General features: G+C 37.7%; 1 protein-coding gene across 3 annotated transcripts in view; it reads left to right on the forward strand.

The window, feature by feature from the left end:
• Positions 1–21407, forward strand: part of PTGER3 (prostaglandin E receptor 3) — a 69478-nt gene that overhangs the window by 25718 nt on the left and 22353 nt on the right. For 2 of the 3 annotated variants that reach the window (XR_007474272.1, XM_004280736.3), the window contains exon 2: positions 11906–12085. Coding sequence is in view for 2 of the 3 variants with exons in the window: in XM_004280736.3 (XP_004280784.1) it covers positions 11906–12085 (180 nt within the window). In the remaining variant the exon portion in view is untranslated. Of the gene's footprint in view, positions 1–11905; positions 12086–18053; positions 18848–21407 lie in introns of those variants that run through there. The other variant, XM_004280734.3, reaches the window with a different exon arrangement.

Here is a 21407-nt window from a genome sequence, read left to right on the forward strand (position 1 = left end):
TTGAACTCTTTATTGGGTACCTTGCTTGTGTCCACTTCTTTCAGTTTTGTTTTTTTTTTTTTTTTTGAAGTTTTGTCTTGTTCCTTTGTTTGGAATATATTCTTCTATCTTCTCATTTTGCCTAACTCTCTGTGTTTATTTCTAAGTATTAAGTTGGTCGGTTACATTCCCTGATCTTGGAGAAGTGGCCTTATGGAGGAGATGTCCTATGGGGCCCAGGAGCACACTCCCATCAGCTCACCAGAGCTATATGCTCTAGGGGTACCCTCTCTGTGGGCTGTGTAGGCTCTTCCGTTGCGGCAGGGCCCACTACCACGGGTACACTGGTAGGCAAGGCTGTCTCTGACCCAGGTGGCTGCTAGCCTGCTGGTGGCAGGACCAGGTCCTGGGGCTGCTGGCTGTGGGGAACTGGGGTTGGGGGGGTGGGTCTGGGCTGGTGCAACACACTGGTGGGCAGATAAACCCCTGGCATTAATAGGCCAGAGAGGATTCCAAAATGGCACTTTTCAGCACCAGTTTCCTTGTGGTAGAACAAGCTCCCCAAAATGGCTGCTGCCAGAATCTGCTGCTGTCCCCAGAGGGTGTCCCAGTTGCCTCCTCCCTCTCTGGGAGGCTCTCCAAGATCAGCAAATGGGTATGACCCAGGCTCCTTTCAAATGCCTGCCTCTGAGCTGGGATTTGGAGAGTGTGAGATTTTGCATGCACTCTTTTAGAGTGAAGTCCCTGTTTCCTACAGCCCTGTAGCTCTCCCATACACAAGCCCTGCTGGCCTTCAAAGCCAAACATCTGGGTGCTCATCCTCCCAGTGCAGGACCCCTGGGCTGAGGAGCCCTATGTGGGGCTTGGACCCCTCAATCCTTGGGGAGAACTTCTGCAGTTGTAATTATCCTCCTGTTTATGGATCACCTACTCAGGGGTATGAGTCTTGACTATACTGCATCTCCATCCCTCCTACTTGTCTTGTTGTGGTTCCTTCTTTATCTCTTTAGTTGTGGAAAATCTTTTCTCTAGTCTTCAGGCAGTTCTCATAGATAGCGTTCTGTAAAAAGTTGTAATTTTGGTGTGCCTATCAGAGGAGGTGAGCTCAGGGTCTTCCTACTCCATCATCTTACCCACACCTCTGTTTTATTTTAAATATTTGCTTCTCCTGTTGATTTTATAGCCCAACCCTCCAGCCTCTTCCAGGTTACTGCTGTAGCTATGAACATTCTAGTTAAAATTATGAGTAATAAGATGTGCTTAGTTCTATTAATACCTAAATTGAAGCTGTCATCTTGGCTAATTATAATAACAGAAAGGAAAAAAAAAGAGACCAGAGTCTTGAATAAGGATAAATACTAATGAATTTGTTCATTAAGTGAAACTAAAATCTGTTACCCACAAATGGGTACTAATAATAGTAGGATACACTCTACTATTATTATTCATTCATTTGTTAATTCAAAACTATTGATTTATTTTTTAAAGATTTATTTACTTATTATTTATTTATTTATTTTTGGCTGTGTCGGGTCTTAGTTGCGGCATGCAGGATCTTTGTTGAGGCATGCAGGATCTCTCATTGTGGCACGCAGGCTCTTTGTTGTGGTACACGGGCTCCTTTATAGTTGTGGTGTGTGGGTTTTCTCTTCCCTAGCTGTGGCACACAGGCTCCAGGGCACGTGGGCTCTGTAGTTGTGGTGTGCGGGTTCCAGAGTGCATGGGCTCTGTAGTTTGTGACATGTGGACTCTAGTTGAGGTATGCGAGCTCAGTAGTTGTGGCATGTAGGCTTAGTTGCCCTGTGGCATGTGGGATCTTAGTTCCCTAACCAGGGATCGAACCCGCATCCCCTGCATTGCAAGGCAGATTCTTTACTCCTGGACCACCAGGGAAGTCCCTCAAAACTATTTATAAATCTACAGTGTAATATATTCTGGGCTAGGTCTGTCCTGAGATATACCTAAAAGGATAGAAGTAAGCCCTACTCTTGTAACAATTTTCATCTACTAGAAGAGGCTGGCAATTAAGCAACAATATAAAGTGTGTAAGAGTGATAAAAGCAGTCAAGAATTTTGGGAGTACATATTACGAATTATCTGCTAGGCTTTTGGCAGAGGAAACAGCAGATAAATTGATTTTTCAAATATACACAAAAAATAAGTTGGAATTAGTCAAGTAAAGAAGAGGAGAGTGAGAGTTATAGGACCTAGGGATCCACATTTATAAAAGTCTAGAAGAAGGAAGAACTGGCACTTTTAAAGAACTCAAAGAAGTTCAAAGTAATTGGAATATAGGTGTGGGAGTAACAAATGGTGAGAATTTAGGCTAGAAAACTCTACAGGGGCCAAATGATAATGAGCCTTCAATGCCCATTTTAAAGGGTTTAGACTTTATACTCAGGGCAATTAAAAGCCATTGAAAAAACTTTTCAAAGTGGAATAACACAGTCACATTTTCATTTCAGGAACATCTTGTAAACAGCACGGAGGGGCCCAGAATGGAGGCTAACGAATCATGTAATAGACTACTGTGGTAGTTTATATAAGAGATGATGATGGTCTGAATTTAGGGTCAACGGGAGTGAAAATGAAAGAAGTGATAGATTTTAAAAGTATTAGGAAGTTCATTGGAGAATTTGTGATTGATTGGATGTGAGGAATACGACGAATGAGGTGGAATGAGAGAGAAAAAGCTAGACAGAGAGGAACATATGGAGATAAATAAATCAAGATGAAGCAAGGATAACTCTTCAGTTTCTGTTTCAGGGGACTGGGTTTACTGAGACAGAGAAGATTAGTGGAGGAGCAGCTTTGAAGAAGATAATGATTTCAGTTTGAACCTCTGCTGAATTTGATGTCAGACATCTAGGAATATCTGGGCTTTAGGCAGCTAAATCAATCAATCTGGAGCTCAGAGAAGAGGTACAGCCTAGAGCACATAGATGGGTTTTGAAGTCATTGGGCTAGAAGAAATCGCACAATGAGTTTATGCGTAGTAGCTCCCTCCCATTATGTGATATAGGACTGAAAAATGCTAACACTTTCAGGATGGATGGAGAAATAGGAGCCATAAAGGAGACTGCAAAGGGGCACTCAGAGAGGTACCAGAAAAATTAGTAAGAAAATCAGAACAAATGGTAATCTGAATATTTGAGAATATTTGGGTAATGGCAACCTGAACTTATTTGGCAACTTGAATCTTAGGGAAGAGAATGTTTCAAGAAAGGCTGGTAAGTGTCTGGTGGATTTCAAAAAGCCCTTCTTGAGGATTTATGGGCACTGAGGTCAGGCTATAGTAGGTTTAGAAATAAATTTGAAGATAAAGAGGATAGACGACTCTTTGGAGAAGTTCAGCTGTAGCTTCTGGAGCAGTATGTGTAGGGAGGTAAGAATTCCACAGGACGTTTTATTTTCTCAAGGTAGGATAAATTTAGATATGTTAAAATGATAATGGGAAAAAGCCAAAAGCTAAAGATAAAAGAGGAAGGAGATAATTGAGAAAATAAGGCTTCTAACATTCATGAAGGAAAGGATCCAGGGCACAGACAGAGGCTGGTCTTAGCTAGGAGACAGGACACGTCTTCTGTTTGAACAAAAGGAAAGGAGGAATGGAGAGCTACGATGCTGAATTTGGTCCTAAGAAGGTGAAAAGACCCTAAACAGCTTTTTTTTTTCTGTGATGTGAATTAGGACAGTAGAAAATGTGTAAAATAGCCACTGTGGTGAATGAAAGCGAGAGAGAGAGAGAGAGAGAGAGAGAGAGAGAGAGAGAGATGAGCTAACTAGGGAATGAGATAAGGAGGCTGGGGATCATGGATTCAAAAAGAGATCTCAGTGTGCCCATATTTACCCAGTGCCCATCCCAAGTACATCATGTGTCTATTTGGATCCCCCTATGAGGTAAAGTTCTCCCACAGCACAGATCTAAAACTGAGTGTCATTTTGACACGAAACAAAGTTAAATAAGAAGTTATATCAGGTTAGAATCACAGTATTAGCCTGTGTTGTATACTTACTCTGGCACAAGAGGGGATTCTTTTGCATATCATGGCTGTACTGTCCGTGAATCTCAGATGCCAGTACTTTACCAATAAACATCACATTCCCTTTAATAAATCAAACTGAATTTGTCTATTAAGTTAAATGTTTTGACCCATTGTAAGAGTGTCAGACTGTTTACCTATTAGTTGTTAAATTAGTCACACATTGACTACCTAAGAATTCAACTTAAAATGACCACGTGATGGTTCTAGGATGGATTGTGACGCTAAAATTTTGCCAATAAATTATATAGGAGGTTATTTTTTATACCTAAGCTTTCAAGTACTCTAATATTAATGCTTCTTTTCGAAGTGTGAAAGTAACACATTTGTTGTGGAGAATTTGGAAAACAAAGAAAAATATAGATAAGAAAATAGAAATCACCCTAATTTCCTACTCAGAGTTAACTGCTTCTAGTATTTTTCTATATATACACACAGAATTGTTTTTTTAATTGGATTATATTATGTAATAAACATTTGTTTTCACCTTTCACATCCTGAACATTTCTTCACGTTATTAAATATTCTTCAAAAACATGATTTTAAATGTTAACATTGGAAAGCATACTACATATTATGCACATTGAGAGATGTTCCGTAATTTGAACATTGTCCTTTTGTTGGCCATTTAAGTTTTTAATTTTCTTTTATATTGAGGAGAATATCCCTGCACACAAAACTTAGCCCACATCTCTGATTCCTTCCTTAACCATTTAGCTACTCTTACTTGTCACTAATACTGTGGTTCTCTCTGAGTGTAAGATAGTAGGATAAGAGCATTTGGGGTTTAAATGAAACTATATTTTGGAAGAAAACAAAACTATCCTAATTCTAAACATTTGTAAACATTAATGTTCCTTAAACCTTGACAAAGACATATTGTCTAGACTCTCTTGATACCTGAGATACAAAAGTTTGAAATATAATAAAGATACCTCTTCTGACATGAGTATTACAAAGCTAATCTATCATCCATAATCCAAGGAATGAATGTTTTTATAGAGTAGATTTTGCCTTCCCCCTTTCAGCCAGAATTTGAATACTTGTTACTGACATTTTTTGACTATTCTAATAGAAAGATAAATATCTATCCAGACATATGTACTGAGCTATACTGAGCCACACAGATTTCACAGTTCATACTAATTGAGAGAAGAAAGTAATTCCTAGGTACCAAATAATGTGGTGGCAGGCTGCAGCCTTCTTTACAATTTTGAGTTCCCCTGTGTAGTGATTGGATAATTCTGCATTACCAAACATTTTTAAAGTGCAAATTTGAAGGTTTTTTTGAAATAACTCTACTAGGTAGAAATTTAAGGAAAGCAGACTTATAGATCATACATTCATTTCCTTGCACTATTCCCCTAAGTGTCCCCTATTCTTTCTTTGAACCTCAAAGCATTCTGTTTCTAGAAACCTATACAATAGTGCAGTAGCTTGGGGCTTGGGGAGAGGTATGCTGTGTAGATTGAAGGTGTTAATTATCCTTACCTCATTTTAATTTTCACAACTGCACTACTAGATGGAGAAGATGCTTAGTAAGCATGTATTAATCATGTTTTAGAGAAGAAGAGAAATCAAGATTCAAAGTTAGGTAATTTGTCCCCAAACTAGAAGCAGAGCTGAGTCAGATTTATGGCAGGTCTTTAACTCTTGATCAGTGTGTTTGCCTAAGCCTGAACTTCTAAAATATCTCCTCCTAAAGTTTCATGAATTCTTGTCCCTTGTCTTCTTACACTGTCCACTTTCTAACTTCGTAGTTTTCCTCTCTCTTCCATTTCCCAAAAGACACATTTGGGGTTTTCCTGCAGAAGAGTTTTGTCTTTTGTTCCACATTTTTTACTTTTCAGTTTCTTTTCTTTTTCAAATTAAATCCTTATTCATTTTCCAGTTTTGCCCCAGAATTCATCGAAAAAATTTAGCCATAGAAGTATATGTAAGAGACCATCCAGTCCAACCCCATGGTTTGCTAATAAATTTAATAGAGCACAGAGAGTAAATGACTTGCTTAAATTCAAAATTGGTGGCAGAGCCAGGGTAGGATTTGCTTCTTCTGATTCTTAGTCCATTGTTGTTTTGAAACATTTAATAAAATTGCATAATAGTAAAGATGAAGTAATGCAACTTCTAGTAACTTTTCTTAATGTGTATGAACTGTTTATTTCCAACTTTTCCAGATTAGATAAAGAGGAGAAGCTTCTGAAACAAAGTCTAGAATGCTGAGATGATTTGGCAATCTGAGAACAGAGTTGCAACCAGATTGAAAAGACTACAATTATTTCTTAAATCTGCAGTGAAACTTCTTCTCATGAAAGTCCTTCAAATTATGTAATTAAGTGGTTCAAAGCTCCCAGACTGGTTTCAATGTATTATAATGTAGCACATTTATCAAACTATACAGGGAGTTTCCAGTGGAGCAGGTTATTCTCCCATGACCTGACAACCGGAGATTACGGAAAACAAAACACCATAAATAAAAATTGGCTGTGAGGAAAGTTCTCTTACACATTATATTAGGAATAATCTGGAAATGCATAAAGACCACGTAATGGAGCCTAACGGAAAATAAAAATTTTATTCCCTCCCCACAAATTAATTTTTCTGGGTTTTCTCATTTATCATCTTCAATAGATATATGTAGCCTATAGCCCAAGGCATTTTTTTTTTTTTTTTTTTGCGTTATGTGGGCCTCTCACTGTCGTGGCCTCTCTCGTTGCGGAGCACAGGCTCCGGACATGCTGGCTCAGCGGCCATGGCTTATGGGCCTAGCCGCTCCGCGGCATGTGGGATCTTCCCGGACCAGGGCACGAACCCGTGTCCCCTGCATCGGCAGGTGGACTCTCAACCACTGTGCCACCAGGGAAGCCCCCAAGGCATTTTTGAACCAAGAAATAAAGTACTGAACGTTTTTAAATGTGTACTTTTAAATCCTACTGTAGTAAAATAAAGTCCAAATGCAGAATATTAAAAACAAACTTCCGGGGATTCCCTGGCGGTTCAGTGGTTAGGACTCCACGCTTTTACTTCCAGGGCCTGGGTTCAGTCCCTGGTCGGGGAACTAAGATCCCCCAAGCTGTGCAGTGTGACCAAAAAAAAAAAAAAAAAGGTCTCCCTGGTTAGTGTTTTGTACATTTAAAAGATCATTATCACTGTGGAAGGGACAAATCAGACAAATCATCCTTTAGGATGGAGAAAAGTAATTGCCCTTGACACTAGGCAGGGATGGAGAATTTAGGGGTTACTGATGTAGTTGTGTTCCTCGCTATCACGGTACAAAAAGAACTCTCTCTTCCTGCTGATAACCAGAGGAGAGGCAAGAGGCCTGGGATAGTCACATGGAGCCTGGAGAAGATGCTGACAGAAGAGCGGCAGCTCTGTTTAACCACAGCTGGTCTCACGGCTCCCTTGACCAGATTGTTATATGAGGCTGTTTAGAAGGAGCAATTGTGCAGCGTGTTTACTGAAAAAATAGCTTCAGTGGTGGCCAAGCATCCTGGTTTTTGTTTGTCCCTCCTCCCTTGTAGAATGGGACTAATAGGAATAATCTACCAGAAGTCTATATATTGATGCCAAAGTTTTTCTCCCAAAGTCTCATCGTCTAAAATATATTTGCAAAAATTCTCATCACTGTTCCTTAAATAGAGGGATGTCTAATATAGGACACCTAATATCAAGGTGTCCACAGGGCTCTATTCACTGCTGGAAGCTCTGCAGGAGCATCGGAGACTCCTTTCCTTGCTTTTTTCATGGATGTTAACTTGCATTTATGTTTAAAATTAAACAAGGAATTAAGAGTTCTACTTCCATCCCTGCTGCCATTTGGAAATGGCAATATCATGCTCACTGCCTCTAATTCCAATTACCTTCATGCTGCACATCTCATGAGTTCTGGGAAAGCTCAAGTGTCTCTTCCCATGTGCCAGCTATTGCTTACAGAGCTTGGTTTCATAATTTCATAATCAGTACATTGTCATTAGGAAATTATGGGAAATTACAGTGGACTAGCCAATATAAGGCATATGAAACCTGTATTAGCCTAATAAAAATAATTTTAAATTATTAGCCTCATAAAAATTAATTTTTAAGTAATCAAGGAGGACTGTGTAAAATGACAAATTCCATTTTAATAAGTAATTTTATGAATTTTCCTGATTATAAAAAGTTGGAGAAATCCAACACTTTATTTTGTAAAAGAAAACGAAAATGTAACTTAAGTGAGTTTTTAAATCATTCTAGATGAGGCTCAGAACACTTCCTGGAAGATAGTAAGTGGTCAAATATATTTAATTATTGGATGAGGTGAGGGACTGAAAGAGTCAGCACCAATAGCTTATAAAAAGAAGACGAAAGAATTAATAACCACGTGTTTTTCTTAAAGGCAACTGAACTGAAAATACAGTTTTATACCTTTTAGTCAAAGACTGAGATCTAACAGATGTAACTTGAATAACAGGAATGCATTTTTACATGTTGCAAATATAGAAATTGAGATAATTTATATAAGAGTTAGGATGAAGTTTACTTTTACTTTATGTTAAAAAAAAAGTTTCCTAACAAAGTGTACAAAGTAAGGAAAATTGCTAGGATGTTTTACCTGTGAGAGAGAATAAGTTGTTTTCAAGCTCATACCTCCCCATCCCCTTTCAGCATTTGTTGAGAACTCACTCTGTGGGAGTATTAGTTTTCTACTGTAGCTCTTTAACAAATTACAAACTTGGTGGCTTAAAACAATACAAATGTATCTTACAGTTCCGTAGGTTGGAAGCCTGACATGGGTCTCACTGGGCTAATATCAAGGTATGCACAGGGCTGCATTACTTTCTGGAAGCTCTGAAGAAGAATCAGACTTGTTTCCTTGCTTTTTTTTTTCTTTTCCTTTCAATTTCTAGAGGTCGTCTATAATTCCTTAACTCATGGCTCCCTTCCTTCATCTTCAAAACCAGCAACACTGCATCTCTCTGACCATTCTTCTATGGACCCATCTCCCTCTGACCACAGCTGGAAAGGTTCTCAGATTTTAAGAACCCGTGTGATTACATTGAGCCTACCCAGATAATTCAGGATAATCGCCCCATCTCGAGGCCCTTAACATTCATCACATGTGGGAGGTAGTGTTCAGTTCACAGGGCTCTGAGCCAGCATCAGAAGATACTAATGTAGATATATTTATTTTAAATAATTTTGGTGTATTTGGTGTATTCATATTTATCAATGAAGGGAATAATCAACTCCCTTTAAACAAAAGACTTTCCTAAATTGCTTGAAATGTTTTTATGTACATAAAAAGTTTAAAATAATTTAATAATTGTTTAATAATAATTCCATTGCCTTCTGCAAGTCTACATATTTTACATAATTTAATTATAATAACAATATAATTATATATACATGATAGTATCTTACATTCTGTTCTTTTCACTTACTTCATATATATATTATTAAGCAAACAGGCTGTATTTTATTAAACTTTACTCTGGATACTAGAGATTTATTTGTTTGCAGTTTCTTACTAGATTAGATAATTCTTCACTGAACATTCACTTATTTGTCCAGCTTTTTCCTTTTATTGAATAAAACCCTTGGAAAAAATTTCTTTGAAAGAAATTACAGAGTCAGAATGTATGCCTACCCATTTTTCTCTTCTTATTTGTCTATAGAGCCATAATTTTGTTCAGGTATTAGGTGGTAAATTGGTCAAGGACCAGGGTGTAAGCCCCAGAGAATGTATTTGTCTTATAAGCCAAACCTGGAAATTTCCATCTCCTGTGCCAGTGATTGGTTTAAGAATTACCTGTGACTCAATTCTGTCCAGTAAGACCAAGCTGACATTTTCATAGCTGGTGAGGATTTGATCAGAGCCGAGATTTAGAACACCGAATCTGTGTAGTGCTGACATCTATTTGCACCATCGGGGTGTCTGTTATCACTATAATTCAGATGAGGGGAGGAGCTGAATGGGGATGAGACTGGAACAAGAGCAAATGGCAGTGCAGAGGACAAGGCAAAAGAAGGATTCGAAGGTGACTCTGACGTGTTGAGCCAGGGTGACTGTGTAAGAAAGAAAGTGCCATTGTTGGGATGGTAGGTTTGTGGCTGTTTGGGATGCCCAGGGATGTTGGGACCCCTTCAATTTGGGATGTGTGACCTGAGGACAGAACATCCAAATAAATGTGAGCCTTAAGAGAGAGATATTTTGGGTTCAGTAGAAATGTACCGTGAGCAACACATACAAGTCACATATATAATTTTAAATTTTCTAGTAATGTCATTTTTTAAAAAGTAACAAGTGAGGCTAATTTTAATAGTGTACTTTATTTAACACACTATATCAAAGATAGTATCATTTCATTAGTCATTACATATCCCAGCATCTCAATTTTCTCCAGCCACGTTTCAAGTGCTTAATAGTCATGTATGTCTAGAAAGACCAGTTTAGGAGCTGGTAATAAAGTCAGCACCTTTCTTTGTTTGCAGGTGTGAACCCATGTTCGGGTTGTTCCTGCTTTTTTTCTGCTGTTACGAACAATGCTGTAATGAACAGTCATACACACAACTTCTGGTGCAGCAGTTAGGGGCAGTGTACTCTTGGGAGTGGGACTTGTGCACAGCAGCAGCAGAGACAGGCCTCACTGCCTTCCCAGGTGGCTGCTGCAGCTCACGCCCCTGCTAGTAGGATGCAAAAGCACCCACATGGCTCCACACCCCAAAGTCACGTTTCATTTTTGTCAAGCTAGTGGGTGTAAAATGGTTTCTTACTCTGTCATAATATTCGTTTCTCTGATGATTAATGAGCTTGAATACCTTTCCAGATCCATTTGAATCTTCATTTTGTTCTCTTCTGTGGAAATCACAAATATTTATTCATTCAAATATAAGTATATTTATATTATGTATGTTATAGATGTCATATATTATATTTGTATATGGATCATACATTCATTTACAAATGGTTGTTGAACACCCTCTGCTAAATACTGGTCTAGGTACTGGGAATGAACTAGTGAAGAAAAAATGATATAGTCCCAAATTCTGCCTTCATGGAGTTTACATTCTAGTGTGTGTGCAGTGACCAGGGAGAGACCAAAAAGAGGTAAAATGCTGTCTGATGTATGTCAGTGAACCTGGGTTTAAGTCTGGCTCAGCCATTTTACGTCATTAAACCTTGGTTTCTGCAATTGTAAAAAGGAGATGGCAATAATATTTATCTTCTATTGTTTATTAAATACATATGAAGAACTTGACACAGTGTCAGGAAAATTGTAAGGATTCGGCAAATGCTAATGACAAGAAGAAGAAGAAGGAGAAGGAGAAGGAGAAGGAGAAGGAGAAGGAGAAGGAGAAGGAGAAGGAGAAGGAGAAGGAGAAGGAGAAGAAGGAGAAGAAGAAGGAGAAGAAGAAGAAGAAGAAAAAGAAAATATAACTACTATTTTCCCCTTTCTTGCTTCTATTTTTTTCTTCTAGGTTTTTTTTTTCTTTTTTTCCAGTTACAACTACTGAAGTTTCAGATTACATATGTTTTGTTTTTTTTGAAGCATTGACTCTCATTTAGGTGTCAATCTCCTGGTATTTTCTGCAGCAAGACAGACGACTTTGGCTAATTTTGAGATGTGCTGTTTTCCAACTTCTTAAATCCCAAGAACCAAGAGCCTGAGTACATGTACTTTTAAAAAATCTGCATCACGTTGAATAGGCAAAAATGTGGGAAAATCCAGAGGAATATCTTATATAATTCAGAGCTGTGTTCTGTGAGTATAAGTGTTGCTTGAATTGATCATTTCAATCCAATAACCAATTGATTGTTAATTTATGTGCAAAGTACCGTGTAGGGGAGATGCATACGACTTTATTAATCTTTGGAATAATAATTTGTCCCTTTTTCTTAGATAATGATGTTGAAAATGATCTTCAATCATACATCAGTTGAGCACTGCAAGTCGTACACAGAAAAGCAGAAAGAGTGCAGCTTCTTCTTAATAGCTGTTCGCCTGGCTTCACTGAACCAGATCTTGGATCCCTGGGTTTATCTGCTGCTAAGAAAGATCCTTCTTCAAAAGTTTTGCCAGGTAGCAAATGCTGTCTCCAGCTGCTGTAATAATGGAAAGAAAGTACAGACAATCTCACTATCCAATGAAATAACACAGACAGAGGCATGAAAGAGAACTCTTAATCAACTTGCATGTTCACAGCTTTTGGCAACAAATAGCCCTAAACCTTACTGTGAATTTAGGCATATCTGGCATGCCACTGTTTATGCGTTGAAGTAGAATTTTTGATACAAGGCTAAATGGTCTCAGAAGCATAGATAATCCCCTATGTGCCAGAAGTATTCAAACACAAACAAAGGAAAATAGATTAATAATAGTCTAGTGTTTGGGGGACTCTGTCATTTGTAGCTGAATATGTGATTATTTATTAGGTGAAGACTTTTTCTTCTATATAAATTATCTTGGTCTGTGATGGGGGTGGGATGGGAATAGTTAATATTCTAGTATTCTGAATACATGGGGAATTTAACGCACAGATCGTTGAAGACAAGGTTTGTTTTTGCTCAAAACCTTGGCCTTCTGCTTTCTCTTTTACTCTCTCTTTCTCTCTGTGTCACTCTTATTCCCCTTACATTTTTTTAAAAAGTTGAGTTAGGAGTAAAAAAACATCTATAATGTATCCACAAGTGTTCATTGGTACTGATGTTATTTAAATACTGCTCAATTTGTAAATTAGCTGCTAACCTTAAAAAGTTTAAGTTTTGGTTGGGTTGGTAATTAGGTTTATTCATTATCTGAATAAGAGTCAGTTCCATTTATTTCAAAAATGACAGAGTTTGTGACCATCCAAATTGCTAAATGTTCTTCCTTTTGATTACATTTTTAATTCCTACAAGCCTGCAGAAGATTCGTAAAACTGTACTTGGGAGTCAGTGAAGTGATTTTTCAAAATGCTATTTAAGGACTGATTTGAGCACTAAATATAGGTACTCTGGCTAATTATCTTCCCTGATTTTCCACCAAAAGTATTCTCTTCAGTATTTTGGGTATTTAAATACTAACTCTGATTCTAACACCAATAAATATTTTGAAGCTTCCATAAAGACTTTCCATAGTTTGGCCTATTTATAGGATTAGGAAATTAATAATATTGATCCCTCACAGCACTTTCTCTGCCCTCTTCTCAAAGTAGCTCTATCTAAATATTTATTCTTAAAATGTTTCTCTCAGGGTCTACATGTGTACAAACCTTGATAGCTAAGCTTGATATCTTTTTGGCACAAGTAGGTCACTACGTTAAGTTTTGAGAATTACACTTAAACAGAAGATTTCCCCAACAAACACAACAATCTTTCAAATCAGACCTACATAATATGTTCTTCATACTCTTTAGAGCATTCATTTTGCAGACTTACTAACATTTTCTCATGAAGATTTTAATTTGTTTTTTCCTTTATTGCTTTCCTAGTTTTAAGAAACTTGAGATTTATTTATACTCCTTTATAGTAACTACATTTGTGTTTGTGTTCAGTAAGCATTTGGGGAAGAATTAATTTTAAGAGGTACAAAATATCTATTAGATTAATAAGTACACCACTCTAAGTCAATCAGGAGGAATCAATTTAAATGATCATGTCAAATTGAGTGAGACAGCAAGATCTGCTGGGAGCAGAAATAGAGACACAGATGTAGAGAACAAATGTATAGACACCAAGGGGGAAAGTGGTGGAGATGCGGGGTTGGTGGTGGGATGAACTGGGAGATTGGGATTGACATATATACACCAATATGTATAAAACAGATAACTAATAAGAACCTGCTGTATAAAAAAATAAATGAATAAATATAATTCAAAAATTCAAATAAAAGAAAAAAATCTGCTGGGAGCACTTTTGTAACTCATGATCGTTCCACTAGTCTAGGTTTTGGAAAAAATGATGATAAATAACCTATACTAAAACCCCATTATAAAATCTCTCTATGCCATAGAATTGGATTATCCTACAGGTCACCTCATGGAGGATGAAAGAAAACTACATACTTTTTTTTTCAGGAAAAAAGTGCACTTAAATGATCTTATAGTGAAGAGGTTTTACCTCTTGAGTGGTCCTCAGACCCTAGGTTTAGATATACACATAGTATAGATCCAAGTGGTATGAGCTTGATTGGGTTATTTCTTTCAGCACCTAGTACAGCACTTGGAATATAGAAAGTGTTCAATGACTGTTTGCTCAGAGAATGAATGAATCATTATCTGCCAAAACCAAGTGCACATTGGTGGGGCCCCACAATATGGTTGAAGCGCTTCATGCCATTACAGACCATCAAGCTGATGAAGTGAATGATCTCTGCTTGTTTAAATACAGAAACACAAATTTATCTTCAGATGTGCAGTGTCATATTGCTGCATAACAAAGAGCGTTATTTGTATTAATAATTTAAGAGACTGCTACTCCCAAGTGGTAATTGAGATTATTGTCAAAGAAATATCACTTTTCATCAAACCACAGAAATGCATAAAGACAAAACAGCCTAAAACTCATGCTTAACTACAAAACAAATTCCTGCCCAGGGATACATGGTAGTTGTGGATGATGGCAGTTTTTGAACAAGCTTGAAAAGGAATCTAAAAAAAAAGGTTCTGAAGAACCTAGGGTCAGGACAGGAATAAAGACGCAGACATAGAGAATGGACTTGAGGACACGGGGAGGGGGAAGGGTAAGCTGGGACGAAGTGAGAGAGTGGCATGGACATACATACACTACCAAATGTAAAATAGATAGCTAGTGGGAAGCAGCTGCATAGCACAGGGAGATCAGCTCAGTGCTTTGTGAACACCTAGAGGGGTAGGATAGGGAGGATGGAAGGGAGATGCAAGAGGGAGGGGATATGGGGACATATGTATGCATATGGCTGATTCACTCTGTTGTACAACAGAAAGTAACACAACATTGTAAAGCAATTATACTCTAATAAAGATGTTTATAAAAAGAAGAATCAATGAATAGGTAAATAATTGAAACAAGTAATTCTGGAAGAAAGATCTGGACATAAGAGGCTATCTTTTTAGTAGAGACTTTAAAATATAATATTATTGTCAAAAAAAAAAAGGAGATGGAAAAGGAAGAATTATGTAAACAGCATGTGAGTTTTGTTATGTAGGCAGCCATTTGTTAGTACATGGAAAACCTGATAAGAAATATAAGTCCTACATGATATCAGTCTTTGGATGATAGCTGAAGTTAGATTTCAGAGATGTTGTTCAGAGGCCTTAGATGTGGTTAGGAAGTAATCATCTAAAGTCACTGCAGAAGAGTATGTCAGTTTCCACGTTTAAGTTCATTGGCCTTTAAATTCACTCGCATATACTTAGTTTATCCATGCATATATCTGAGCAGGAAAAAAATGCATGCATAAATTATGAGAATTACAAAACTTCTCAGTATTGGTTAAAAAAAAAATAGAGACCTAGGAAACTAAATAGAAAGTAGTGAGTGAATGCAATGTAGAAATATATGTAATGTCAGCTGTCGTAGATTTTACGAAACAGTTTTGATTTTCCAAACAGTGAATTTATACCGCTATGTTGTGTCACAGAAGAGAATGATGACACGTCAACCAATTAGAACAGTTTACTTTTCAAATAAAATAAGTATGGTGGATATCTTTAAAATATTTTAAATTGAAGAAACAAAATGTGTTATCGCAAGATTTATCAAATTTACCTAATGCTATATATGAAGTTATTAAATGATTGTCAATTTTAAAGTGCACATATATACTGAACACTTCTTTATTATATAAAAGACCTTTTGACCATGTTAGGGAATAAAATTGTGGAAGCTCATGTAAAAGTTAACTATAAAAGACCCTGTGACCACACTGGCATTGAGTAATAGACAAACTAAAAACTTTGACAAAACAGTATTTTAATAAGGTGGACAATCTGTGGCAATATTCTAATATTAAATTTTCAAGAATTAGGAATTTTATTTATTTAATACTTTATATGTTTTTGTTGGTTTTGACCCCAGATTAGTGATCTGCTTTCAGTCTTCCCCATGTCAGTTATCATAGTTCTTTGTATTGGGATTAAGTCAGCTACAGAAAATAGAAAAATTTTGTTTTATGAAATTTTAGGCACATATATTACCCATTTATTCTCATATTTTAACCCCAAAGCTTCTCTTGAAATATACAGATTACTAGAAGATGAGTGACACAGAGAGACTTTATTACTACAGAGAGTATTTATTACTACAAACATATAAAAAGCTTAGTATGGAATAATTAAAATGTCCATGATTTACCTCTGTAAAAATTTAGGTCACCAACCATGCCCAATCTTCATAACTACTTGTTTATTGCTAGCTTTGTGATTGTGTTATGTCTCAAATCTGCAAAAATTGAGGTCTAAATAAATGAAAAGAATTGTTCAATGAATGAGATTATAACATTTTTTAAATGAAGAGTAATATTGTGGCTAAATCGACAGAACTGTTTTCTGAGTTGCAATACAATGCTAATAAGAGGTGACATAATCTGTGATGTTTCCTAACATAGGTTATGATAGAGTCTATTTACAAAATTTGGAAATCAGTCTAAAACTCACATGCAGATTTGTTAAGAAGCTGCTATCTGTTCAGAATTCTAAGACTACTGACAGGTGGTGATTACGTATGAAGCATGAAACAGAGAATTAGGGAAAATTCAAAAATTAAACTCCATTATACTGGTATCATTAATATAGTTACTAATTACATGTAAAAGTTCATTTCCCCTAGATTTCTCTCATGCAAAAGGTTTCAATTTTATAATGATTCATGTTGTAGTTATTAAGTAAAATTTTTCACATGCCTTCCCTGAATGCCGTTTTTGGATTGAGTCCACCTATAAAACTGAAGAAAGTAAAAAGAGTAGTACAGGGTGACTTTGTTCTCAAAGTGACAAAGGGAAAACTGAAACTATACATATTTATGAAAGACTTCAACAAGTCTAGAAGTGAGGCATTTTTTTTTTCTAAAAGAGGTCGACAATTATTTTTTTGTATGCGGGCCTCTCACCGCTGTGTCCTCTCCCTCTGCGGAGCACAGGCTCCAGACGCGCAGGCTCAGCGGCCATGGCTCACGGGCCCAGCCGCTCCACGGCATGTGGGATCCTCCCGGACCAGGGCACGAACCTGTGACCCCTGCATCGGCAGGCGGACTCCCAACCACTGCGCCACCAGGGAAGCCCCCATATAGTCTCTATTTTATAATTCCTAAAGTGAGGATTCTATTTAAAGGCTTATAATTTATACAAGTTGAGTTGTAAACCATTACATTATGATACCACAAGACAAGTACATTTTGATTCTCTAGAAATGCAGTTCAATCAGACATATACCACATTTATTCATATATAAATCACACTATCTATTGAGAATGAAAATTATTTTATTTTCAGAAGTTTTACATCAATCTATTTCAAAGCATAACTCAAATATCCACTGGAATGCTTATTTCCTCATTAGGAACAAGACTGTTTCCCCAGTGCCCTTGCCTCCAGCCTGTTTTTCCATTTTCTCACGGAGAAAAAGTAACAGAAATATTTACTGTGGTGAAGCTGGGATTGTTTTTAAGAGAGAGAATGGTTTCACATTTCTAATATGCTAATGTCCTAATATATGAAAATCTGAGTCTGCTTTTTAATATCTGCTTTGATGAAATAATTTTATTATGGGAGTAAAGATAAGAAGGAAAGAGGTTACCATCAGATACAAGTTAGCCTTTTCAGGCTTTTTGAGCATTTTAGAGATGATAGCACTTCTAAATTTTTTTAGAGAAGATCTTAAATCCTTTTGTTAACTGTTTTAGAATTAGAATATTTTGACTTTTTAATTAAAGTGAATCAGATATCTAGCCAAAAGCTAGCTAATCACCAGACTCTAATAGTTATTTGAAAATAGTTTCTTTCTATGGTTTTCAGTTTCTGTAGAAATCAAAGCTGTAATGTTCAGCAGGAGAAAATGTGTATGACTTACTGATGGACTTCAATGTTCTTTCAGCTTTTGAAACGACACTCATATGGAACAGGCATGGAGGGTGGGACAGAGAACAAAGAGAAAGAGGTGAAGGAAAACCTGTGTATTTCTAACTTGTCAAGATTCTTCATCCTTTTAGGCCATTTCACAGAAGCAAGGAGAGGAAGAGGCCACATTTATCTTTTCATAATTGAGCATCAGTAGGACAAAGTGAGGAGTAGCCAGTGTTCTTTTCTGTAAGAGTGAATGTTAAATTCACTCAACTCATCACTGACTGCTAAACTCTTTTTCTTCCCAATCTTCCTGCATATATATGAAATATCTTACCTTCTCCCTCTTCTTTAACCAAACAATTTTGTACAAATAGCATAAAGTTGAACATTTCTTTAAGGAAACAAATTAAAAATAGGCACTGATTATTTTGATCTGTTTACAACAAATGAATATATTATTTTCAAAATGTATCTAAGTAAGAATTGAAATCATTGGCACTTCAATCAATCATGTAAAACTCAGTATAGAAAGTGTACATTTCTCCACCTCTCCTACTCAGCACCCCATCCCTACACACTTGGTTAAATGGGAAGGTATACTGTTGTCACCTTTATGTAGTTAGTTATCTTAAGTGTATTTAAACATATCTTCCAGTATGTTTTAAAGGGTAGTCTTCAATATGGTGGAGACGAAAAATAAAAGAGACTATGAAAAGTACATCAGAATTTTGACGGCATTCTAGTCAGAGCCAGTCTGTGTACTTAACAAATGTACGTTATTTATGTTGTGCTTGTCAATGGAAAATAAAGTCGAATATTCTGAAATGTCCCTGTCTTTCTTTCCTGATGCCAACTCATGTCAGGAATGTTTTACTTATAATCACATTAAGCATTTTGCTAAAATCCTATTTGATGTGCTTTGCCAAGATAACAGCACAATGTAATGCAATAGCATCATCCTATCTGTAACATTTAAATCATTTTGTTTTATATTCCATAATAACATATAGTACAAATTATCACTGATGTGCTATAAACTTGAGAGGTGCTTTTCAATATGATACCTAGTCATGTTATAATCTCAGAATTTTTGTTTTTAATACAAAAGCACATTTATAAATTATTCTAAACTTAGTTCTCCTACTTTCTTGTGGATTTGAGTATAATCTACAGGCAGCCAACATGAGAATTGCCCTTGTTTATAGTCAGCTCCTTCAGCAGACTTGTACCTGTGTATTGGTGTGAGCTGATTACTGGTAGAGATGTGTTGGGCTACCCAACTACCCTATTCCATGTGCTTATTTAGCTCAACTCTACTTCTTCCTCCCTCAGTGATGGGAGAAGTTCTGTAGAACATAGACTGCAAAGCCAAGCTCATTATAAGTAACACGCCGAGCTCGCCCTCCTTCCTCCTAAGAAAAGGCATTTAGGGAGAGTTCTGCTGTAAACCGCTGACCAAATCTTTTTTTTTTTTTTGGCTCCACTGGGTCTTTATTGCTGCGCACGGGCTCTTTGTTGTTGTGGTACGTGGACTTCTCTAGTTGTGGCGCACAGGCTGCAGTGCGCACGGCCTCAGTAGTCTGAATAGTTGCGGCACACTGGCTTAGTTGCCCCATGGCATGTGGGATCTTAGTTCCCCAACCAAGGATCAGACCCACATCCCCTGCATTGGAAGGTGGATTCTTAACCACTGGACCACCAGGGAAGCCCCCGACCAGATCTTATGATCTCTACAGTCTTGTAGCATTTGAGGTAAACATCATTATGGCTATCTTCCGGTACACCAAGAATTTCCACTACAACGCTGATGAACCTACATGCCATGGAATGACATTGCCCAGTTTTATGTTCTCAGAGGACAAGGAGTCAGGCATCTTTAGATATCTTGGAGGTTGTTGTGCTCACCTAAAAGTCTTGAGTAAACCTATTTTGGAGGAAGGTGCTCAGAATCCAAGCCAGTCCTCCAGACTTGTTCTTTTCTTCAACATATATTTGTTGTGTACCAATTATGGCCTAAGCATTCTGGTAGGCACTAAGACACAGGGATTTAAAAAACAAACAAAAATACCCAGCTTTCAATGAATTTATAATCTAGTAGGGGAATAGCAAATCATTTGAACAGAGCTGCTATTGGGGTAAGCCTATGGTAATGAAAGCATATGGGGGAGGTGATGCTGAAATAAGAAATAGTTTCCTGTAGGAGTTGACATTTAATCTGCATTTTGGAGAAAGGAGTTGGTATTAACCAGGAAGGTGGAGGCACATTTTAAGATATTTTTTCACTCCACTCTGCCCAAAGCAGTACAATTTCCAAGGCATTCAAACTGACTAAATTCTAGTGGCCCTGTAAAAAGTGTGGGTCTGAATCGTGCATACCTCTGTAATCTCACAGAGTGGGGAAAAGTGACTTGGCCTTAGGGCAGGATTTCTGAAACATGGAACTCTTTTCGTTTTTTGTTTTTTTGGGGTTTTTTGCGGTACGCGGGCCTCTCACTGCTGTGGCCTCTCCCGTTGCGGAGCAACAGGCTCCAGATGCGCAGGTTCAGCGGCCATGGCTCACGGGCCCAGCCGCTCCGCGGCATGTGGGATCCTCCCGGACTGGGGCACGAACCTGCGTCCCCCGCATCGGCAGGCGGACTCTCAACCACTGCGCCACCAGGGAAGCCCTGAACCATGGAACTCTTGACACATTGGGGCAGATAATTCTTTGTTGTGGGGTGTTGTCCTGTACATTGTAAGCTGTTTAGCAGCTACCCTGGCCTCTACTCACTGGATGCCAGTAATATCGCCCTAGTTGTGACAATCAAAAATGTCCCCAGACATTGCCAAACGCAGCATGGAGGACATATTGGCCCCTAGTTGGGACCCTCTGCCTTAGGGCAAGGGCCATGGCCTCTAAGAGGAAGCTATGTGTGAGGGTTTTCAGGACAAGGCCATCTGTGGGATCTTGGTCCTGACAGGCACCATTCTGGCATTTCTCAAGGAAGCAGGCATTAAAATGCCAGTTTGTGTCTGACTGCACAAAAATGTGGCACTACCACTACAGCAGTGCCCTGATCACCGTGGGCCCTGATCCACTTCCATAATCACATAAACCTATTCACAGACAAAGAGGTACAATTTCTTAGGAAGTATCCTCTTTCTATTGATGCCTCCAATCCCTATTTTGTTCTTGATAAGAGGCCCTAGGGTTATATGTCTCTCAAAGGGATATCTAAAGATGGTCCATTTCTCTCAGGACCTCGAAAATCTGTTATAATTCCTCTTAATTAAGTTCACATTTCCAGGCAAGGTGCGTTAGTAAGAGAGAACTAATTTACCAAATTCTGTCTTTAATGGAATTTTTGCATGTCTGATCTGTGTTACAGAGTTGTAAGAGCTTTAT

Source organism: Orcinus orca, chromosome 1, assembly GCF_937001465.1.
Source record: "Orcinus orca chromosome 1, mOrcOrc1.1, whole genome shotgun sequence".
Taxonomy (NCBI): Eukaryota; Metazoa; Chordata; class Mammalia; order Artiodactyla; family Delphinidae; genus Orcinus; species Orcinus orca.